The sequence below is a fragment of the Megalops cyprinoides genome, chromosome 6 (genome assembly GCF_013368585.1).
Source record: "Megalops cyprinoides isolate fMegCyp1 chromosome 6, fMegCyp1.pri, whole genome shotgun sequence".
NCBI classification, from domain to species: domain Eukaryota; kingdom Metazoa; phylum Chordata; class Actinopteri; order Elopiformes; family Megalopidae; genus Megalops; species Megalops cyprinoides.
In genome coordinates this window covers 24,627,075-24,651,062 of record NC_050588.1, presented here as the reverse complement: position 1 = coordinate 24,651,062, position 23,988 = coordinate 24,627,075, and the positions used below count along the sequence as shown (strand labels likewise).

At 43.2% G+C, this 23,988-nt stretch overlaps 1 protein-coding gene across 1 annotated transcript in view; it reads left to right on the top strand.

The window, feature by feature from the left end:
• frmd4ba (FERM domain containing 4Ba) overlaps positions 1-22,543 on the top strand; it is a 47,375-nt gene extending 24,832 nt beyond the window's left edge. Inside the window, exons 6-24 of the mRNA XM_036531081.1 lie at positions 2,288-2,344; positions 3,059-3,081; positions 7,709-7,792; positions 8,519-8,584; positions 9,044-9,101; positions 9,705-9,791; positions 15,410-15,486; positions 16,138-16,276; positions 16,831-16,972; positions 17,129-17,262; positions 17,366-17,482; positions 17,813-18,041; positions 18,380-18,436; positions 18,562-18,706; positions 19,380-19,544; positions 19,727-20,475; positions 20,597-20,735; positions 21,149-21,389; positions 22,474-22,543. Of these exons, the coding sequence (XP_036386974.1) occupies positions 2,288-2,344; positions 3,059-3,081; positions 7,709-7,792; positions 8,519-8,584; positions 9,044-9,101; positions 9,705-9,791; positions 15,410-15,486; positions 16,138-16,276; positions 16,831-16,972; positions 17,129-17,262; positions 17,366-17,482; positions 17,813-18,041; positions 18,380-18,436; positions 18,562-18,706; positions 19,380-19,544; positions 19,727-20,475; positions 20,597-20,735; positions 21,149-21,374 (2,694 nt within the window). The 3' untranslated portion in view covers positions 21,375-21,389; positions 22,474-22,543. The remainder of the gene's footprint in view (positions 1-2,287; positions 2,345-3,058; positions 3,082-7,708; positions 7,793-8,518; positions 8,585-9,043; positions 9,102-9,704; positions 9,792-15,409; positions 15,487-16,137; positions 16,277-16,830; positions 16,973-17,128; positions 17,263-17,365; positions 17,483-17,812; positions 18,042-18,379; positions 18,437-18,561; positions 18,707-19,379; positions 19,545-19,726; positions 20,476-20,596; positions 20,736-21,148; positions 21,390-22,473) is intronic.
• Positions 22,544-23,988: the final 1,445 nt, after the last annotated feature.

Genomic DNA, 23,988 nt, shown 5'->3' with positions numbered 1-23,988 from the left:
AGTTGTGGAGTGCTGAATGATGCAGGCTGTGCCACAAGCTTTACAAATTCATACACACCACAAGGTCCTGTACAGAAACTGGACCACAGCATGGGCGCACCCAGTCCCTAATGTGTTATTGTTCTCTTAATGCTTTTTAAAGGCAAAGGATTATAACAATGTCTAACTCGACTTTGTAAACAGTAATTTACTAAAAAAACATGCTTGTAAATGAAGACCTTGAAGTTAGTCTGGACAAAAATATTTCTTTTTGGTATTTGAGATAAAGTTCAATCGAATATACTTTTTTGGGACACCCAAGTGCTGAGCAACTTTTGCTGCAGGAACTTCCAGATGTCAACATCTTTAACAAGCTTGCTCAGCCAAAAACACAGTGGGCATCTGTGAAGTTCTTTTGTCTACAGGGCAGCTTACAGGAGACAGCCGTTAGCTAAGGAGTAGTTGTAGTTTGAAGGCTGGCCAATCTCCAGCTCTTGTTAACATGAGGGCCATTATTAGAGCAGCCGTTTTAGCATTGGAAGCAGTTCTACTGATAAATAGAATTGTGTTGCTGATGTACTGTGGTTCAAAAACTGCATTCTGTAATTAATTTTAATCTTCATCTCTTTTCTTTTTTGTATTTGCTCCATTCTTTTGTTCACAATGGTGGCTTTCAGTTCACTCTAAAAGTATCAAATAGTTACTTGATCCTAAAAACATCATTTATTGACTTCAGGGGCTTTTTGAAACACTGCCCTCTAATAGCATAAACCAGAACAATGTACCAATTCACTGCCTCTCCCTGCTCAAGAAACCTGCCTAAATCGCTTGAGCCCCACAAATTTTAGCCAGCCAGGGGATCCCATCTGCAAAGTGATATTGTTTTAGTACAAATATTGGATAAGGTTTGTGTTAATTAGAGAGGGAAACGGTAGACCAGACATTTAGGGGGTAAGCAGAGGAAAGCTGAGCAGACATGACAAACCCACACAAAAGAGATAGTGGAACTCTTCCATGCTCGCTCTCCAACTCTTTCACACACGCACGCACACGCACACACGCACACACACAAACACTTGGCAGACCTCCACGACGGCTCAGAAGGGGCATCTGGGGAGAGATAATTGTAGGTGATGATGACATTAAAGTAAGCTGTAACGTACTGAGTCTGGAATCATTTGGTGTATCGCTTCCATGCGCTAATAACACAGGCTTTTGTTTTCCTTATAATCCTTCTCTGACAATTCACAACAAGGCCATCAATTAGAAGAAATTAGCATTCAGGTACTTAGATCGTCAACAAACCCTGTCAGTCATATCGAATTTGATACTGTTCGAGGTCCGTTTAAAATGTTTTATTTGAATAAGAAATATTGTACAACTTAAAGATTTCATCTACATATTTTCCATAGATAATGTTGTCAAATATATATATGTAACTGATACAATGCATACATTACTATTTTCAGCGTGCATAAGAGATCGGTTTCATACCGAGGAGCTTATGAAGCCAGTATTTTAAGTAACAACAGAAAAACCGGCTCGATTTGTTTAAACGAAGCCCTATGATTGTTGCTCGTATCTACTTGTTTGCATCCGACTCTAAAAACAAGCCGCCGGACTTCATCCTCTGTGCACAGCAGACAGGATATTAAGACTAGCAATGAACCCCCACCGACTCAGTGCAGATGGTAAGGTTGGGGTCTGCATGGTGGCTAGAGTGACCTAGAAACTGGACGCACACAATTACCCTGTCTGCGACTAAGCACGGCTCTTGAAACAAGTTCAACACAACTTTAGTGCTGGGCTAAAACTAAGAAGTAAGCCTAAATGTGACTTCTGCGCTACAGCCTTGTTCATGCTAAATGTATGTTTTATTCTTCTGTCGAAATAAAAACCATAACATAGTTTTTGTGGATAAAAAGTATTTTTTTAAACGAGGGGTGGGAATGTGAGCGCTGAACCTGCTCTCAGAGCATACCATGTTGATGAGGGACTTTCATCATTAACTACATCGTGAAAACATGCAGAAGCTGGCATCTGCATTGTTTTGATGGTTAATTTATCGTTGTTAGTGCAACTGATAATTTAGAGCACTGTGAAATATACGCAAAATTTATGCAACAGTTGGTATTATTTAAGTCCTCTTTCCCAGAGTCCCTGTGGGAATGGTTGGGTCCGTAACAGTGGAATCTGAAGGTACGGAGTGCTGTGGGAAGCTCCGCGGTGCTGATAAGGGTCGTGTGCTTGTGTGCCCGTGTTCTAAAGTTCAGTTACCGACCCTTTCTTTTTTTTCTAACCGCTACAGGGAGACATTGAGGTTGAAAGTGAAAACGTCTTCAAATTAGCTGCTTACACATTGCAGGTAAGTGCGGTTTACCAAAATAACATTAGCTTACTTGTTTGATTGCATGGGTGTGTAGCTGACTAGCTTGCTAACTAGTTATCTTTGTAGACTAGATTATTTAAAACCAGTATATCGCATCGCTGGATGTAGACCTTCACCTAGTTAGCTTGAACTAAATAAAAACGGTTCTTTCAAAGCATGCCAGCTTTATCTCCGTCATACGTGCTTGCTGCGTGTGGTGCATTCGTTCTGCACTTTGTCGTTTTAGACCGTGTATCCAGTGTCCGGTGAATAGGTAACGTTAGCTGTAGGAACTGAACTGACACAAACTGATTGTACTTGTTATTGAAAAAGCCAAGCTAAGATTACGCTTCTGTATGTTGGCCTGCTGTGAGTAGCTGTAAGGTTATGTAGAAGTACCTTAGCTAATGTTTTTCGATGTTTGTAACGTTAGCTGTGTGGGTAGGTAACTACACGTGAAATAGGCGCATGTAGATAGTCCGCACGGAAATGCAGTTGAATTGAAACGTCTCGGGTAGTTCTCTTTCGCAGAATAGAACAGATATAATGTTTTGTGTTTATTAAGCCACCAACAGCAAAAGCTGTTAATTGTGTCGATATGCAAAGTAAGTAAATGTTTGGTTAATACAGAAGTCTCTTAACGTTCTAATAGAACTGTCAAATAATAACAGCGCTGAAACTTCAATTGTACTTTTTTTGTCTAAATTGCAGGAAGCAAAAGGAGATTATACAAGGTAAGGACACTCACTTTGCCTAAAACGAACAAACGTGTTAAGCTGTAGATTTCTCCCCCAAAATATGCACCCCGAGCAAGGGTTTTTTATACGTCAAGGAAATTGAAAGCGGTGGTTGCCACGATTATGCGGTTCTCCTAGAGGAGCAATGAAAACGTTCTTGATTGATGATATGTAAAGCCAATATCCATTCTGCTAGCGCGGCCGGATAATTCATGCAGAGCATGGTGGTTTAAGCGGCTTGTTCAGGAGATCAATGTAGCTAGCGCTGCGCACTTGACCTGAAAGCTGTTTTATGCATATGGGCGCTCAATCCCTGTGAATTCTTTTTAGCTACCCTGAGTTTTTGCAGTTACATGGGACCTTTTTATTTAGTTTAATGCCACAACTACCTCTTGTAGACGCACTGCGCTATATTTAGCAGTCTCGACTATATACTTTTTGTGCTTGCTAGAGTCAATCCTTTAATGAATGATAGGAAGTTCTATTGTAACGTGGGGTCTTGTTTTTAGGCATAACTCAGTGAGCAAACTCAAGCTTGAAAGGTCACGGTTGTAAGTTAATGTTTGACTACACAGGGCAGGATTTTTTTCTTTCAAGTCTGCCTGGCAGGCACCCAAGATGTATTGGCATAAGGAGCTGTGCCAGGGCTATTTCATTAAACAAAGCATACATTTACAGCTTTAAACAGTTTTAAACTTCTTTAGGTTTAGTGTTTGATTTACCTTTTAACCTTAGTTCTGGAACTTTTATGCTTTGTAAGTTTATTTTATGTGGGTGAAGATGTAATCTTTACATTTGTTGTTTTTGAAGTTTATCTGTCAGAGCCCTTACAGAAGGTGACTGAAATCTCAATAAATTAAGTGTAACATGTTTTGCTACTCTGATTGAGGGTTGCATTCCTTGTATTTGAGGTCCAGTTTTGTCAGAATATTCCTGCTTATTTTATCAGCCCTCATGTGGATCTGAGATCATAACAAAATATCACTCTTAAGCTTATTCTGTCCAGCTGATAAGGTTTTTCCAAGAATAATGGCTTTGTGAAAGGACAGTAATGAAGTTTTGGTTTATTAATCAGTGTTTTAGTCATGAGTAGAAATTGTCAGTTAATGTTGCTGTGCACACGTATTTATCTTTTCTGTCAAAGTTGTTGAGCATGTCATGGTAGAAGGGATGTACTTACCTAGGCCTAGTCCCTCTGGAGGCCTCCCTGGTGAATTGTTTTAATACAATGCTTTACGCACCGTAAGGAATTGTATGGAATGAATGTGCAGTGATAAACAAAGGCTGACTGCTGTTTGTTCTCAATTCATTGACGCTTTGCAAAATTTTATTCAAGAGAAACATAAAACGTCAAAACATTCTTCTGTATGATTCCTCTTTATATGCAAATCATTGATGATGGTGTCTTATCATAAGAACCATTCCATACTAAGCATTACGCCATAGAATGCCATAGTGTATGATCTTTGATTTAATTGACTGAAGTCCTGTAAATCTGATATGTTATTACCTGGGTCCGAAATGCTTAATAGCTTAACAGGAACGTTAACTACTATGGTGTTGGTCACATGAGCTTTAACCCCAGTTCATGCTTTATCACATTTGGAGGGCCTGTGCCATGCTTTGTCATGACTGAAAAACAGCATAAAATAATTTAAGTTAAAGACCTTCAGGTCAGACGGTCTGGGTGGATAACTATTAAGCGTCTCTAATGTGCAGGGATGTTGTGAGAAGAAAAAGGTTTTCAACAATATTCTTTAGAAATTAATTAAAGGGCAGGTCCCTGAACAAAGATATGAAACCACTCAGGAATTTGAAGGAGCTGCTTATAATGCCTTCCACAAAGTCAGTAGCAATTCCCATGCAACAAACTATGAATCATCAAACCTCACGCCCTGCCATTTTATGCTGACAGTTTATTAAAAATGAAAATCTTGATCATTGAAAAAGTATAATGTATAATGAATACATAAAATGTTTGTATAACAGATGTTTTGTTACTCAGTGTTAACACCTAGGGGTAAAAGCGCTTATGGAACATCCTGCGTATGTGAGTATATTCATAGCCTATATGTGTGTATGTGTGTATATATATATAGGTGAAGGTTCATAAATCCTTTCATAAACCATGTGCTGTACTTGGCATGCACAGTGAGAGGCCTGAAGCTCCGAGATTAGGTGCGTGGGAGTCAGGGGCTTGCCCAGGAGCTGGAGGAGCAGCACCATCTTGTTTTCAAGGCTTTGCTGTGTTCTGTCACAGAAGACACCCAGACGTCAGAGGGCTTAACCGTAGTGATGTCATCTCTATCATCCAGTCCGAACTCCTGAAGTCTCCCTCTACGCTTTGCCAGCCTTTATCTGCATCTTCCTCTCAGGCCTAATTTGACCTCTGTTCTTTTATCCTCTAGAAAACAGACACATACAATAGCTTTCTTTTTGGTTAAAGGATTGGAAAGCAATCTAGTTTTTACCCCCAAATCTGAGAATGGTGTTTGTCTTTGAAGTGAATGGCGAAGAATAATAAATAAAATTGGTATGTCTAGTCATTAATGTATTAAATTGAGGAATCTTTGGCAAGAGTTTTGACTTGATTGACCAAATTGATGAGCGTTAGTAAACATGTGCATTTTAATATCATATGTGGAAGGGCTGAATAATGAATTTTTCAAACCCCTGAATGGCTTCCTAAAATAGCTTATTAGAAGTAGTTGTCTTGATGAATACAGTGTGTTGAATGCTTACCCAATTATCACTGAAATTCACATTTGCTCACAGCAGTTCTGCCACTCTCACGTTGTTGCGTATAGCTCAAATGGAACTTGATTTTGGCCAGCTGTCCCTCCTGTAGTTCTCCTCTGCCAGGGGAGGCTTCCAGCTTGGTTAACTAGCTGACACACTGCTACTAGGCACTCTCATGGTGGCCTAAGCCCTCATTCTGCTGTAGCATAACGCAGACATTGTAATGAATTCCAGATCGCTGACAGTAGCATGCTACCAAAAATATTCTATGAGTAATAGCCAAGATGGTGGACTCATTGGATTTTACATGGAAGTATCTGTCCCTGCAGTGATGAAGTGAAAGTTCCATCACCCCAGCTCCTTGGTTTGTTACTTGGAATGGTGGCCAGAACTCTTTGGCCAGACCAGAGGGCAATGCAGAATCTGTAGTCAGAATCTGATAATAGTAGTCTTGGTGGTGAATGGCCCCTGATGCTGTAGAGCAGGTCAACACAACCCTGGCTGTGTTTCTCAATCATCTCCTCATAGACATAATTTTCACATTTTGTTAACATGATGATACATTTGACATACATTTGAGAAGACATCATTTGCAGAAATGTAATTCCTTTTGATACCTGTGTCTGTGCTCTCTGCCCTGTAGCATATTTAACATAATGTTAGAAATGTTTTCTTCAGGTCATTAGAAATTATTGCAGTTATAAAGAATAGTCTTGATATGTTGATTTGTTTTTTCTTTTTTTTTTTTCTTTTTTTTTTAGATTTTCTCATTGTTGGGCCAGTACCTTTCCACAGTGCAATGTCAGCCAAAACTCCTGAATGGCTTTTGTTTGGCAAAGCAATGCACTGGCCAGTCAAATCACAGTTGTCTTTGTTGACCAGTAATTGAAAGGCACTTTGCTCTCCCTTGTTGTTTGTGAAGTGAGTCATGGCATAGTGTATCCTATCACAGACCTTGACAGTGACATACAACATATTCTGCGTGAGAGGCTACTTTACAATCAGGATCAGATCCTTGTTTATCTTTGGCTTAACCTTTTGTACCACACTGTCATGTTTCAAATACCTGGCTGATATGTTTTGTCACATTCAAAACTGTTTAATTAAACATGGTTTTAAATGTCTCTTAAGTTGCTTTATTGCACTCCTAAGAGCGATCAATTCATTACATTGGACTAAGGATGTCATACAATGTTTGGCTTAAACTGGTGTGGTGTGTCAGCGTTTTGCGCCAGTCCAGGAATCTTTGAGGGGGAAAGTGTTTGAAAGAATTAAGAAGTTACTGAGCCCTATACTGAAAAATTAATTTAAAACTATGCATAGGTGTGAAAATGTACTTTGACAAGGAGTAATATTTGTAGTGTGGATTGTACTTTAATCAGTTGGTAACCCATTTCTCGCATTTATATTGTTTATATATAGACACTATTTATGTATAGATTTGGACTCTGGCAATAAACTGTAGTTTTTGTGTTTATTTTTTTTGGTTGTCATTGACGTGCTATGAGACTGAGGAATTTGTTTTGCCATACCTGCTGTATTCAGCCATAAAAGTCTGCCCTAGTTGGCAGTTACATTGTTATCCAGACAGGAAACAACTGACAGCTGCTTCGGACAGCATGTCATTAGATTTCCTAATGTACAGCTTTTTTACACCTCATGTTTATTTCTCAGGAGCTTTACAATTTTCAGGGGTGAAGTTCTGATTAGAATCCCAGCCAAAGCAACCAATAAATCATTTTTTCAAAATACATGAATTAAAGGTAGTGATGGTTTGTGAATCCGTAACGCTGCCTTCTCATGTACCTATGTAAATATATATATATTGTCTTCTGGTTTGTTTCCTGTTCCTTTTAATTTCAGTAAATGTGTTTATTTATTTTAGTGATGAAATCACAAGAACAGACCTGAAGAAGCTTCCAACTCTTCCGACTAAAGTCCTTAAAGAGCACCCATCGCTTGCTTACTGGTAAGATGTAAATAAGTTGACATCAAGGGCACCGCTGCTGCTTGCGCACATATGCTATTAATCCAGCTAGATTTGTGGAATCTTCCAGATAGCCTCCTGACAGTGCCTCGAAGTTAACCTTGCACTTGAGGATTGTGCGTTTTGATTAACCGACAGGGGCGGTCAGCTGGCCAATTCTTGCATTGCACCAGCTACTTGTTTGTCTCCGGCTGGCCTAATTACGTAAGGCCTGGTGCTAATTACATCTGCCCGGTGACTCTGACAGTGAAGGAGGTGCTGACACGGTTGGCTCCACCAGAACGGGCCGTGCTGATAAAGGGGCTCTCGTGCTGTTCTGAGGCCGCTCCCTCGTGAGGAACGGCAGCTGGAGTCCGATCGATGGGCAGATTGGAATCTGAAGCTGTGCGTGAAATGGATAAACAGCTGTGCAGTCGCTCTGCCACTGTAGTGTATGGGGGAGGGGGGGGGGGGAGGGGGGGGGGGGAGGGCGGGGGAGGATGCAGGGAGCTCGACAGTGCGACGGGCGCAAAACGGACAGGGACGGTGGGGCCGAACGGCGTTTTCTGCATGGACGGGCGGGTACGTGTGTCTGCTCAAGCTGGTTAAATAACAGCCCTATAATCAACACTTTTGCCAAGGTGCTAATGCTGGGGGCTGGGGGGTGCGTTGTATGGTTTGCTTTGTCTGAAATGTGCTCCAGTAATCATTCAGTGCTCTTTTCCGCAGTGAGGACAGAGTAATCGAGCATTACAAGACGCTGAAAGGGCTCACTCGAGGCCAAGCTGTCGTACAGTAAGTGGAATTATGCATTTTCTTTTGCTTAAACTTGGTCGAGGTCTGCTGTAGACTCAAGACCCTAGCCCTGATTCTCTTCTGCTGCTTTATATGGTCAGGCTCTGTTGCAACAGAGAATTCATTAACTTGAATCTGGGCACAGCCCTCATCCCTTGTCATCAGGGAGGTAGTGTTTCACATGGTTTTCCCACGAGTGGCTTGATCCGAGGCCGTTGGTAGGCATATGATTGGTGTCCCTGGGTTGATCAATGGGCTTTACCTCTGTCAGCCCCTGAAAGAAATCGATAGCTACGCCACTGTTACTGACACAGGCTGGTGAATAAATGGAATTTAACTATGTCATAAAAGCCACAGTCAGTTTCTCTGATGGGTCCTCTCAAACGCTGTATTAACGAAACAAAGTGGTGTGGTTGACACTGGAGGAGAAGTGTTAACACGCATACCATTGTTTTATAGGTATCTGACTTTAGTGGAGTCCCTTCCGACGTACGGGGTTCATTATTATGCAGTAAAGGTAAGAAGATATTCCGCTATAAGTTCTTAAGGATTTAAAGTAGGGAAATCTGTGTTTTTCTTGAAAGCCTGTTCTTTTACAGATTTTCTTATTGTTATAAAAATGCAAAATAATATGGTAAATGAGCAAATGGACCATTTGAAGAAAACAATGTCAGGTTCACTTATAGAAATAATGATTTATAGCTAGTATACATCCAGACCTTTCCTGATGGTTTATACGGTCTTAGATAGCCAAGTGGAATTAAATTATCCTAAATGGATCCTCATCTGGCTTTCACTACAGGGTTGAATTATGTTCTTGGATATTGGGGAGCACATTTTTGCTGGCACAGTGCATAGTTAATCACCAATTAGACAATTCCTCACCTCAGTAATTAATCTTGCTTTTATCTGTTAGAGATTCGACCTCTGAGTAAATCAAACCACGGCAAAAAAATGACACACTGATGCTGTGTATTCAGGCTGCCCAAATCTGCCTCAGTCTCTTTTTTTCTATTGCTGCTCTTCTATTACTGAGGTAATTGTCTCTGTAGTACCCTTTTTCTGTTTTAATAAATCTGATAAAACCGAGGCATTGATGAGTTGTTTCTGCTTTCTACAGGACAAGCAAGGAATCCCATGGTGGCTAGGGATCAGCTATAAAGGAATCGGCCAGTATGATTTACAGGACAAGCTGAAGCCAAGAAAGGTAGCCTAGTGTCTGTTTTCTGCCGCCTTTGTGACTTTTGTTCCCTCTCTCTAAATGTGCCACTTTAGCCACACCCTTTACCCCATGCTGTGAACAATTGTTAATTTTTACCCTGACTGTAAATGATGGCCATAAAGTGTTTATCCTGGGGGGCTTTGGTGAGGATAGAGAGTGAAGGTTAGAGCAAAGATAGGGTCAAAGGTCATACGTGCCATGAACTCCAGAGTTCAGTGACAGCTTCAGGTGTTGCTTCTCTAGAGTCTAGGGGAATGCAGTCAGAACTTGAAACTGAGATAATAATTGTAGAACCGTGTTCTTGTAAATATTGTCATTAGCTAAAAAGAGCAGCCAGGGTACAGGATGTGGTCAAGCTGAGGAACATTAAACTCAAAGAATCACTAGTATGGATATGATTCTGAAGTATTGCTATCTGTTTTGTGAATATCCTCTGTTCCATTGTGTATGTACAGTGGCTGGATACTGTTATTATGATGTACTGAATACTGAAAGTTTGAGCGTTTCATCTGCGCAGCATGTGTAGCCCTTCATTACCTTGCCTCTTACCTGTTAGCCATTAGGTCCCTGTGCACACAGCTGGGTGCATTTCTGCAGTGAATGCCAAGGAATTAATGGGCACGTCCCACTTATTAAACTGAGGTATCGGGACTCTTTCCCAAACCTCCCTTCGCAAGGTGTAATTATGTAGCGCCATGGGGAATAGGGCTGTGAGGCTGTCCTTGGCCCTGTTCCAGTTGGTGCTATGTGGGCAGATCAGCCCTGCTTGCAGCTCCCCTCCGAACTCACCCCTGATGGCCAACCACTGCACACAAATTTAACGCCAGCCCTCTCAATATTTTCTCGGGGAATTGTGGTCACTAATACGCTTTATGAAAGTCTGCAGCCCCGTTATAAAATGGCCTGTCATCTGGCGAATATTGATTGTGCTTCCTGTCAGCCGGGTAGCCTTTGTGCTCGGCGGCACCCCCCGCCCATCTCCCAGCATGCCAAGCTCATTATGCAAAGCTGTCTGTCATTGTGTGTGTTTCTCACAGAGAACAAACAATTGATCAAGCAATAAAACACAATTACCTTGGCAGGGGGTTGAAAGTGCCTGGTAAGGTTCACGCTGCTTGGTTTGTCCCCTAAGGGACCTCAGCATTTTTACTATTAAAACCTCTGAAGTATGGATTTCCCAGAGCTCAGCACTGTACCAAAAGAATTTACTGTAGTAGGTTTCAGTTTTCTGTTTGTATGCATTGGGTTTATGTAAAACCATACTATTTTCAAAACATTTTGCACAGAACAGAAGGGTTAGAAAGTGGTTAAAATGCAACCAATGTCTTTTTTTTTTTTTTTTGCATTTTCATCATCCGTCTCATCCTGTTAAAAATGAGCAATCCTGTATAAATTATAAACATTTGATGGTGGTGTTAACTCAGGCAAAAAATGGCTTTGAGTGCACAAAATGTGTATGAAATATTGATAACCTGGGGACTAGAGAACAAAGTGTTTTATTATAAACAGGATGTGAAACCACAAAAGGAATGAGTTCTTATGACAGGAATGCACCTAGGAAAGATGGCTTAGAAAATGAGTGTACGATACAATTGCAACAGAAAATGAACTGACAGTGATTTTTCACATTGTTGTAGCGTGAATATGTTGGAATAGAGCCACAGAATGGAAGAGTCCACCTGCGTTTTTTCAGACTTGCTGAAGGTGTCGTTAATCTGTGAGCCACCGTGTGTTAGTGTGTCACTCATTGAAAGAGCCACAGGGCGTTGGAGTTGAGCACTCCCTTGTGCTGTGACTGATACACCTCTGTGTCACATGCTGTGGTCTGTCCAAACAGGTGACGAGTGATACTTAGGGCTCAGAGCTCTGAAGGCAGCTTCATAGAGAGATGAATCTTTCATGAAGCTCTCTCCACCTCTCTCTGTCTCTTTCTCTTTCTCCCTCTCTGTCTCGATCCTTTCCTGCCTCTTTTTACCTTTCACTCCACCTTCGTCTGTACCTCTGTTCTAGTCAGAGCACAACTCGGACGTTCTTCACAACCATGCCATGATATAATGGATTTGTGCTGTATTCCAACAGGAAAAAACTGTTCACTCGAATGACAACTACGTGTAATTTCGCTGCAGACTCAGGTGTGAGGAGGTGGAGGTGATGTCTCCAGGTTCAAGAAGGGTAGTTTGTCCATTATACCAAAGCTGGAGATATTAAATGACTGTTTTAATATTTAAAGGGATATTAAAAGGAATGAGATTCTCAGTAGGTGAAGCAAATGAGGTGTGTTAAACTGTTCTCCCTCACAGTGTTTGTGCTGTGGTTTAACCCTCTCCTGCATGGAACAGCCATGGTGATCTCTCCATTGAGGTAAAAATGTACAAATGGGCAGGATGTCAGTGCTGTTGCCATGGAAATGATCGGTTAACATGAAATGGGAGGGGTGGGGTTCAGCCTGTGTGTATCTGACTTGTGAGTCAGGTGACCTTTGATACACATTCACAGTGGGATTGATCATGACTGACACCCTGGGGCTGCAGCAGTGTGTTGTGGGCTAGACCGGAGAGGGTAGGGCACAGGCTGAATTTTTTTCCATGGATGGTGGTGCCTGGGCTTACACTAATCTTGCTCCATAAGAGTCCACATTCAGTGACAGAAATAAGGTGATTTCTCACAGTAATTACATAAATCTGATTTTCCAGCTGTGGAGATCCGTGAAATATAAGAATTAAAGGATCTGTATTAAACACATTTTTAGTTTATATTCTTTACCATTTTGATTTTTTTTTTTCAGTGCTCGAGTTGTATTAATACTTTAAATGTAGTTTTAATTTTTATTATTATTATTATTAATTAGTTAATTATTTAGAAGGATTTACTTTTGCATGGTCCCAGATTCTCAGGTACTCTCTCTCTGTTGCAGTACACTGATCCATATTTTTCCTGTGTGAACACATGATCTTGGCATCTAAGGCGTGGCAGATCTCTCAAATATTTTGACAGTGGCTTCATCATCAGTCATACACAGGGACTCCTTAAAAGGCCTTCTTGACGTAGCGTGCCAAGCCCCAGCGGGTACAGCGGGTTGCACTGTTACTGCCTGTCCAAATCCTATCACAGGTGTTTGTGTTGCATGCTGTATGTGAATTGGAGAAGTCTCTTCCCTCATTCTGTGGGTAAAGACGGTGTGAAGGCTGCAGTCTCCCATCGCTCACTAATTACTGAGCTGTGAATATAGAGCAGGCTCATGTATCCAACTGATTACAGCAGCGGCAACCCGGAAGCATAGTTTATCACTTCTTCCTTACTGAAAATGGCCATCTCGGTGTAGGAATGTTGCACTACTTTAAATGGAGCACATCAAAGTTACAGTCTTCCTAGTGTTGTTAAAAAAATATGCTGTATATTTTAGACATGTTTTAAAAATTAACATTATACAAGAGGAATCAATATTTCAAAACTTTGGGGATATTTGTTTTTCTCAAAGATGAGAATGTGCTCTCAAATAAACTTCATGAATAGTAAATCTCTCAAAATGCACTGAAGGGGGGGAGTAGGTATTTTGTCATTACCATGTTACCGTCACAACAGAACAGCCTGGTTTAGATGACCCCCGTGTCGCTAGGTGCTGTGAAATTCCGCCGTGTCAGGTAGACCTCAGGGCCTGCGCTGGGAGAGCGATGGCCTGTTTTCACAGGGAAGTGAGGAGTGTTTTGCTGGAGAGGCCATGCGATTAATGATTAGACGGAAGTTGTAGATTCCTGGAATATTTGTCTTGGGGGGGTAGAGCAAATGCCAAACAAGGAGTTTGGCACTCCAAATATAAAGACTCTACCTCGACTGGAACGAGGATATAAAGTTAAGGATGGGAAGCATGCCTGGTCTGATCTGAAAGCTCTGAGAACCAGGCTGAAAGGAACGTAAATAGTTCCTTGGTCAGGTGAGCAGTAAGACCTCTTGTGTGCCTGTAACCTGTTGTTCTGGTTTGCTTGAGGAGGAAGTATGTGGAGAGAACAGGAGTGGAGCAGTTCAGTGTTCAGTGCTCAGCGCTGTCTGACTGCAGTGAAGCACTCCCCTTCCGCTTCAAAGACAGACGCTAGAGTTTTCTCCATCAGGTGGGCGCTGGTGTAGGTGATGTCAGAGGGAGGGGGCGGGAGGCGGAGCTTGCTCAGCTGAAACTATTGCAACACCTTTTGGGCTGTCTTCGAACAGAGGAGGGTATTGTTCAAGGAAGCGCTAGCCCTGTGGGAAACTGTTGGATTCAATACGGCCCTCTGAATTCAAAAGGGATTTAAAAAGCACAAAACTTTGCTGGTAAGCTCTTGATTTTTTTTTCATCTACATAAATGTGAGTAATGAAATTAACTGTACTTGTTGTCTGGCTTTTTTTTTTTTAACTCTGTTGACTACAAGGTTTGAAATGTCAAATATACAATAGGGTTTGTCTACGTCAGTAGTTGCAGTTGTGGGTGAATTGAGTGAATAGGCAGTCAGCAATTTGTTTTAAAAATAATTCAGTCAGTGGTAACCTTATATGTGAAAAGAGAACCCAGTTTTTGTTGGTGTCTTTCAGATGTTCCGGTATTATGTGGACTGCAGATCATTTTTGGCTTGATGTCTCATGTTGTTGTATCATATATGTTGTATGTCGCTTTCTGCATTGTGCTGTAAGCTGTAACATCATTCTGAGAGATTTTATTTGACATTTCACTGGTACAGAGACGAGAACATTCTCCCAAATATTCTCCCAAACTTTGCTTCTCTTGCTTGTGCCTGCGTCTGTGGATGTAGCGCTTTTCCTGGAGTGTGATCGGGGAGAGTGGAGTTCACAGGAAAAGCTTCCAGACCTTTGAAGAATGCCCAGCTTCTCCAAAGCAGATGTTTTGTTCTGGTTTTACTCTCTGCCCTGTGTTCAGCATTCTACCTCAAGGGCAAATTCAGACTAGTTGCTTGCCAGGCCTTGTGTTCTGGAGCAATGCTATTAAGTAGCAACTGTGCTAGTTGACATTTATGCCTCTTTTTTGTCTCCCATTCCACTGCTGTGTCTGTGTTATTATGATTGATTATTAGGCAGAAGGTTTTATCTAGGACAGTTTGCAGAGTGTTAATCTGCTCTGCCATTTCTATCAGTTGAAAAATAAGTAAAATACACCTGCAGTTTACAACCATTTAAAAGGGAATATGAAGCCATCTTATCTCATTAAAACGAATGCCTATCTACAACAGTATAAGAGATTCGCTTCAGGTACACTGACAGATTAGACTAGATGTTGAGCAGAGTGAAGTGGCGATATGTTTGCAAGCGCACTGGCATTTCACTAGGTGGTGCACGGAAATGGACATTTTTGTGTCTGCGAGAACCAGATTATTCATTTATTTTATGTCCCAGAGGTTGTGCTGCAGTGCAGGCAGGATGTTGCAGGATTAATGAGTTTGTTTTCTTCTTTCATGCAGTAGCGACACTAGAAATCTGGAATAAAAGGAACTTTCAGGGCACCCTTCCTAAAGTTGTTACATCTTAAAGGTGTCCTCTGTCACACCTTGTTTATTTGTTTACTGTTGTAAACTGTCTTTCCAGTTTCAAACTGTTCTCCCTGTCCCTCTTCCCATAGTTGTTCCAGTGGAAGCAGCTGGAGAACCTGTATTTTCGGGAGAAGAAATTTGCTGTTGAGGTGAACGATCCCCACAGGTGAGAAGATACTGGGAACAGGAGGAAAAAAGGAATTTGACCGGTCCGTGTCTGGTGCCTGTAGTACCAGCATGACCTTGAAGACATTTTAGGTTCAGAGTTATCATTGTGGGATTACATTCCAGACGGATTAAACTGTGTGAAAGCTTGCTTTTGGGTTGTCTGTGTTAATGCTGATTACCTAGTTTACATAGAAAGGCCTTCCTGCTGTAAAGGGGCAGTATTGAGTGTGGATTTTAGCACTTCACGTGGCAGTGCACAGAATGTGGCAGTGAGCTGCTGACTGCTCCCGCGATAATTAAAAGTCACTGATGCGAAACCCCTCTCCCCATATCACCCCTGTTTCCACAGTATATAAAATTACACAGCTGATCATGAATTGAATGTGTGATACTCACATGAAAGCTAATAGAAAGGATTAATTTCTAATTATGGCTTGCTTATAAACCACAGTTTTCTATTCTTGCAGTTTCGGGGGGGGGGGGGGGGGTGCTTTTTCAGATTCCTGTCACTGCAAAAACAGAATAATAAGCAGTATTTAAGTCAGTGAGCCCAGCAGTTGTGTAACTGCCTGTGTTTGTTTGTGTGTGTGTGTGTGTGTGTGTGTGTGTGTTTGCGTGTTTGTTGTTGCATGTGCATGCTAATCCGCAGAAGGACAGTTTCCAAGCGCACGTTTGGCCAGACGGGCCTGGTCATCCACACGTGGTATGCCAGCCACTCTCTGATTAAAACCATCTGGGTGATGGCCATCAGTCAGCACCAGTTCTATCTGGACAGGAAGCAGAGCAAAGTGAGTTCTCATCACTGTGACCCCTAACCCATCGCAGTTCCCATCAATCCCTTCTATCCCTGTCAGCCATCCCCTATCCTGGTCATTTCTCACCATCTCCATCACCTTCCACCACCACATCTGGGCTTGGTTTAGGCTAGGTTTCGTCACATGGTCTCATTTGGGTTTGTCTTGTGTCTGTTAGTCTCCAGCCAGCACTGTGAGCTTTGAAGCCACCGATCTGCATTGTATGTCTGTTGATGTGTTGATGTTACTAGAATGCTGACTTGCATTTCAGTTTTACTCTGCCAAGAAGAAGAGTGATCTAGCTGTGGATTTGTTATGGTTTTCTGTGTCTGAGATTTTGGCATGGTATTACTGGGAAATTGTACTTTCAATGTGGTAATCTGGCAGGAAAGAACAAGGGCTTATAGTTTTGAGAGGCAGATAGTAGAGAGGGACTCTAACCAGGAGTACCTCTGTCAGAGTGATGAGAATTCCAGCTTTCTGCTCAAATCAAACAGGCTGAACTTGTATCACCTCATAGAATCATTATGGTGAACTGTTTCCCTCAGGCAAAAATAACCACAGCCAGAAGTTTGGAGGACATTGCCATGGACCTTACAGAAGTTGGGGCCCCAAGGATCAGTAAGCTGGGAAACTTGGAGGTCAAGAATCAGCTTATTATGGCCAGCAACGGGAGTCTGGTATCTGCAGGTAGGTTTTGCCCAGGCTGCCATGACCTTTATGCTTGAATATTATGCTGGCCAGTTCTACCACATACCTGTGACAGTGGCAGCTGTTCGTCCTGCTTCTCCATGAAGAAGCCCCTCCTGGTGAACATGCAGTGATGTCTGTTTTGTTGTGGCACAGGTTCGGCAGACTCTGAGGTAAGCGAGGAACAGAAGAAGGAGAAGATCTGTGAACTGAAGAAGAAGGAGAAAGACTTGCAGGATGTCCTAGCACTCAAGCTTGAGGAGCTCAAGCAGCTGTGCCTGAGAGAAGCTGTGAGCACGTTCACAAATTCACCGTCGTCTTGCTTTCTAAAAATGATCTAAGTGCGAGTGCACTGATGATTTGACTTCCTGTCCATCTGTACTTGGTTTTCAGGAGCTTACAGGCAGGCTGCCTAAAGAGTACCCCCTGGCATCAGGGGAGAAAGCCCCTCAAGTTCGTCGACGAATGGGCACCACCTTCAAACTGGATGACCTTTTCCCATATGATGAGGTTTGTATAGAAAGCCATTGTTTGTTTCCTGGGCACTACAAAGGTTACACACTAATTTTAAAGGGTCAAGTTTGAATTTTCAGAGGGACGAATATTTGTTGACCATGGCAAAGAATTCAGTATTTTGTGTTAGTGGTGAGAGAGATATGGTTTCAGCCTCAGAGGTTAGATAACATGATCGTTTGTCCTGAATTTCCCAATTAAAATCCTCTCCATGGTAATGTATACCATAAAAATGGTGGTAGTGCCCGAGTCGTGCAGTAAACGGATGATCAGGGTGTGCTTTTGGGTACTTTTCACTGAGCCTAGACCTGTTCTGTTGCTTTGCAGGACCCCCAGCTGAGGAACCTGGAGAGCATGTTTGCCCTGCAGCAGAAGATCGTGGAAGCGGCCAAGAAGCTGGCCAGTGAGGCAGAGCTCTGCAAAACGGTGAAGAAAAAGAGGAGGAGAAACCTCCTGGATGCCATGAGGAAGCTTCAGGAGATCGAGGAGGAAATCAACAAGTACCGGGTCAAAACTGGCAAGAAGCCCACCCAGAGAGCCTCCCTGATCATTGCAGGTACTGCACCATGGTGATAATTGCCAGCCATCCTTTTGGGCCCCATGTCCCCTGTGTGTGCATTAACAGTGAAGTTCTGCTCTGCTGCCTCTTGCTTGCGTTAGTTAAAAAGAACGCCTCAGGTCATGTTATTGAACAGTATTGATTCTGCCACAGACAAAGCCACCTTTGTAGTAGCTACTTTTGCAATAGTACTTTTTATTTCCTTTTACACACATGCTTACACATGGCGCTGTGCATGTTAATTACTAAGTTGGTAAACTACATATTTTAGTGATTAAGTGTGATGTTTCGAAATCTTTCTGGCCTAATTCCATATGTTGATGTCTCTTACCCAGATGAGGCTATCCCCTCCGAGCTCTGCTCTCTGTCTGACAGCCTAACGCTGGAAGATGGTGAGTTTGAGAGCGTTTATGAATCTAGTTGCGCTTATGTCTGATAACACACAGGGGCTCATTAAATATACTGGCACTAATAAGCCATATCATCACTCAGGATGTCTGTTTTCCCGTTTGTACAGATGATTATCTGGGAGCCCAGAGGCAGCGCTCTCGCTCAGTCCAGTACTCACCCCACCCCAGTCCCTCTGAGTCTCAGGGCTTTGACTACCAATCAGACAGGCGTGGTTCTGCAAATGACCAACACCAAGATATGAGCCTCAGCAGGTAGGACATGTAGTCTCTGCCCTCTCGCTCCCCCCTTATTCTCTCCCTCCTCCTCTCTCTCTCTTCCAGCTGAGTTGTTTTTTTTCCTGCTGTTCAGTATGCTGCTTGACTGCATTTTGTTTTCTTGGGCCCGTGAAGCAACAGCTAGTATGAACCTGTAGAAAAGAACCAGCCCTGCATTCCTGCCGGCTGCTTTCAGCTGCCTCTACGGTCCCTCCTTATCAGTTCCTGAGCTGTTTGGGTTTAAAAATAGAGAGGCAATAAGCATGTCTCTGCTTGAATGCAAAAGCCCAGACAACACTCACAGGGAAGGTGAGGCCTAGCTCAAGAGGGCAGTCTGGAAAATTTCACATTCAAAAATGCGTGAAGGTGTAAGTAATTACCAAACTAGTAATCCAGTAATATGTTCCTGTGGGAAGGCAAAGAATGATTTGGTGATTTTTTTTCCTGCAGCCATATGGTTCTGTTATTTGTTTTGTGTTCCATAAAATGGTCATTTCCCATGAAACAACACAAATGATGTAAATCTTCTAAGGCCTGAAATTGTAACACACAAGCATAATTTCTTTTTTGTTTTGGAGTCAGCGGGAGGTGGTACATTTCCTATAACGATAAGTGCTGCACTTGTAAGGAAGCAACTCCTGCAAAACCATTGTTCTTATCTGTGTTGCAGATTAAATTATGGCGAGATCCAGGAACCACTACATTACAATCACAGGGAGGCCTTATCGACCCACAGCAGCCCTTACAAGCATCCATCGAGACAGCCACGTGACGCACACAGCATGCCCCCCACCCCGGTTATGACTCGCAATGCCTACAGCAGCATCCAGCTAAGGTACAGCTAGCAGAACATGAACACTGGAAAGTGAAATTAGCTATTAGTCTTACACCAAACATGTAAATTCCAGTTGACAGAGTGGCCTAGCGGTGCTCTGCTTCTGTGAGCCTCGAGTGTGCTTTCCTAGTCTATATGAGACGGGTGTATATAGTGGAGGGTGACGGCGGTGTGTTCCTCAGGTCTGATGATGGTCCTCAGCACTTCAGGCAGCGCAGCGGAAGCCTGGAGTCCCAGTCGCAGTTCCTGACAGAGGGCGACGTGCACAAGCCCAGCTTTTCCCTGTCCCCGGCCCGACGGAGCAACAGCACCGAGGTCCTTGACGACGGCTCGTCCTACACCAGCCAGTCCAGCGTGGAGTACAGCGTCCCCGGGAACCCGAGCTCTCGGAGCCGGGGCCGATGGCGCCACAAGAAGGCCAACATGTACGCCAACACGGGGAGCATGCCCAACCTGGCGCAGAACGACGCCCACTGCTACACCTACCAGCCTCAGGCGCGTCACACCTCCACGGCGTACTACGTCACCGGCTACCCCTGCCACGCCGACCCCGAGCCTTACTCCAACGGGGCCTACATGTACGAGAGCGAGCTGGAGGGCCACTACAATGTCAACCCCTCCTACCACACGCCCGCCTACCACGGACATGACAGGTACGGGCGCTATGGAGACGACGAGGTAGACGGCCTCACCCAGAACCCGTACGCCACGCTGCGGCCGCCCAGGGGCAGGCCGGGCGCCAGGAACGAGCACATCTCCAAGAGCATCCAGAAGGCCCTGGTGGCGGAACATCTGCGTGGCTGGTACAACCGCAACACAGGACACAGGCACGTGGGCTATGACTATGACAGAGGGTCTCAGCAAAGCCTAGGCTACCAGACCATGCCAGCTCCCTTTGGCCACTCCAGCAGAGCCACGTCCTATTCCTCAGGTAGGGGCTCTTCTAATCTGTCTCCAGCAGCAGCTGTTCCAGGGAGCCTTAAGTTTACGCAGGAATCTGCCCTGTCTGTGTTGCAGTTTTTGTTTCCTCACTTTTTTTCCCTTTCTTCTAGTATCCTCAGCAGCCAGTGCAGGAAACTGGCGCAGTCACTTAGCTGTGGGGCTGACGGAGTACGACGTGCCACTGATGACCCAGCAGCCTTACCCAGGGTCATACAGCACCGTCTACAGCAGCAACCCCTCCTACAGCAGGTGAGGAGCACTGGTCCCATTTCAGATCGTCATCCAATTAGTCTTCTCCTGATCCTACTTAACCAAGGAGTCAAGCACCTCTGTTTGATACCATGAATGGACTCTCAGAGAAAATGACACTGCTCTTCAGTTGAATAGCTCTAATCATGCAAATGCTCAACTGACCTGCTCCACCACCATTTTAACATGTTTAAATGTCCCAGAAATATTTTTTGTTTTTTTTTTTGTGTTGTGAAGTACGGCGTGAATGCAGAACCAGTTCACACACAAGCCAGTTATCATGGTAGCCAGCCCCCGGATTATGCTGTCTGCCCAGCCAGAGGGCCTGTAATGATTAAAATGGGGGACTGCTCCATTATGTGTTGTCAGAGCTGATTGTCACCGTGTCTCATGCAATGGGCGCTCTCTTATAGATACGGCTCCTGCCAGCACTCAGAGTGCTCCTGCCACAGCCCTGAGTGCCAGCAGCGCTGTGCCTTTGTCCCCGCTAGCCCTTCCTCCTCCGCCTCCTCCTCCTCCTCCATCCTCTCATCCCTCCCACCCTCCTCCCCTCGTTTTGTGGCTGAGCGCCTGGGCCCCGCTCCCCAGCAGCCACAGAGCTACCGAAATGAGAGGCTTAATAAGTACCCCCCACGCTAAGTGTAGCCCACGATAGTAAGTAATGGCTCAACTAGTGTGGATTGCCTCATGCGTCTGTCTTCAGTTTGTATTTTGTTTTCTTTTTTTTTTTTCTCTCTGCATTGAAGTGAACTAAAATGTGCTGGTCCTTGTAATTGGCTACTTAATTCTGCTTGTTGTTCTTTCCTTTCTTTTTGCCACTTAAGAAATGTAAGCGCATGAATGTCCATTTGTCTCTGCGATTAATATTTTTTTTTTCAGCCAGCGTACTCACCCAAATAAACATTCAGAGGTCACATTTCCCTCGCGCGGGAGTCTTCCTCGTCGTGTGCGAGCCCCTCGCACACATCACATTTTGATGTGTCCCATTTTCACACGCTGTCTCTCACTCTGGAACCTCTCGCGCACAGATTTCCTGCAGAGTATGTGTCGAGGAGATCTGATATGGTGGTGCGCGCTCCAGGGTCAGTAGAGGTGTTTGGGGCTGTTGCCAGTTGTACTGATGAAGACTTTTAAACGCCTAATCGGTCACGCAGCAGCCAACAGAAAAGGGTGAGCTGCAAAAATGCACGCCGGGTTTGGCGGTGATCACCGGCGCGTGAGAACCCGTTCACAAGCTTCACGAGAAACTGCTCATACTGTTGTGTGTTGCACGCTCCAGTCGCTTCACGTGAAACCTGGTGGTGGGATGGCTTTCTGAGGAGCACCCCTCTGACAAACTGGTGATTTGTGTTTGAGGAAGCAAATGTGACCCCTGCATATTTGATTGGCTGGTGTGTCAAGCCTCTAGCAAAGTGATAGTGCTGTGTGTATTTGTTCTTGTCAGTGCGCGTTCACATTTAACCCTGAGTTGAATGGAAAAAAAATGATAGTTAATAATCTACTTACAATCTGGGTGGGACTGGCACAGTAGGTGACATTCGGTGATCACTGTTCTTGTGAGTGTGGGACCATCATACCAATAGTCAGACCTGAACCTGTGTCTCAAAACTGTTAGCAACTCAGGGTTAAACTATTGGGATCATTGTTTTCACCATAAACAGTGCATATCTGTGTTTCCATGTTGTTTATTGTTTGATGCAAGTGTTCCTGACCTTGTTTTGTATTGCCTTTGTTTCAGGTCATATGTAGATGTGAACCAAATGGAAACACCCACCAGCAGCCAAATAAACAGCAGTTTAGATCCTGAGGACCAGATGTTGTACTGGCATGAGGACTCCAAGCCTGGAACAATAGTATAGGGAGCCGCCAGCAGCTATTGTCTGACCACACTTGCTTTCATGTGCCTTTCACGCACCAGACTTTTCAGGCAAGGATTTGCCAAAGAGCCAAAAGCAACAACAACAAACGAATCATGCAAGAACATGAAATCTATGCATGTCCGAAATTGTCTTGTCAAGAAAGCATTGCAGAGATCCCGGATATACTTTTTAAACGCAGCATTAAAATGATGTGGGTTAATATTGGTGATCTGTGTGTCTGTGTGTCTGTCTGTGTGTGTGTGTGTGTGTGAGTGTGTGTGTGTGTAGTGATTGCGCTTGGATTACATATTTGAATGGCACTTTGAAAAGGCTGTCGTGGGATTTGGATTTAGTAGTGCGGTGTAGATCATCCAGTGTGGGACATCCAGTTCTCAGAGCTGAGGATGAAGAATAAGTGAGGACCAGTCCAGTATACACACCGCTATGTCAAAGGATACTTCCGGGTAGCCATTGCAAGAACTTCAGAAGCGTTCTAAAATGAAGGATCAAATGCAAATGGATTGGAGAACAGTTTGCAGATGTCTACAGTCAAATATGTAGACTTGTCTTGTAGGCACAACTATTAATATACCTGTTTTCTTTAAGAATTGAAATGTTGACATTGCTTAATATGTGCTGAGGTTTAATCTGTTTTTTTTTTTCCTGGTGATATTGGTATGTTGTTTACAATGGATGTATGCAATTTTCAGCATCTTAACATTCAAGTGCTGAAGAACTGTTTCCATTGCATTGTCATTTGTATAACACTTAGTAACACCCTCTCAACTTCTGATATAATATTGGGGAATGATTACTCACAAGAAAAAAAACACAGAATTATAAAAGGTCAGTGTCGCTCTGTACTGTACTCTGAGAATATGTGTTACTTTGCATCATACTGTGACAAAGTACTGGGGCTTTTTCAGTTTTCCACCACATCACTGCCAAATATCACACGGTTACACCAGTGAAATATTTGTTTTCCATGTAGAAGGATGGATTAGGGCTTGTGTGCCTCTCATTTAGATTACTTACCTGTAGCTTTTGTGAGACCAGCTGTCACCATTCTGTAGCACATAATGGTGGCATCACAGAATCCCAGATTTTTAATCATACCGCATCCCATGCTGGAATCCATGGAGTGGTGCTCTCTTCCCTCTCAAGAGAAGGAATTTGTATGTATTTGTTGATATTGTAAATACAATGTATTTGTTCTTCTTTGTTTTTTTTTTTGTGAGCATTTTTATGTGTTTAAAAAGCATGTAATATATAGTAAACTATTAATTTGGTAAGCTGGTTCTTAGTCGTTTGTATTATTTTTATTATTAAATGCATTTGAATTAAAAACTTAAACACTCAGTAGAATACGCCTTTATTCTTTTACAAATATGAAT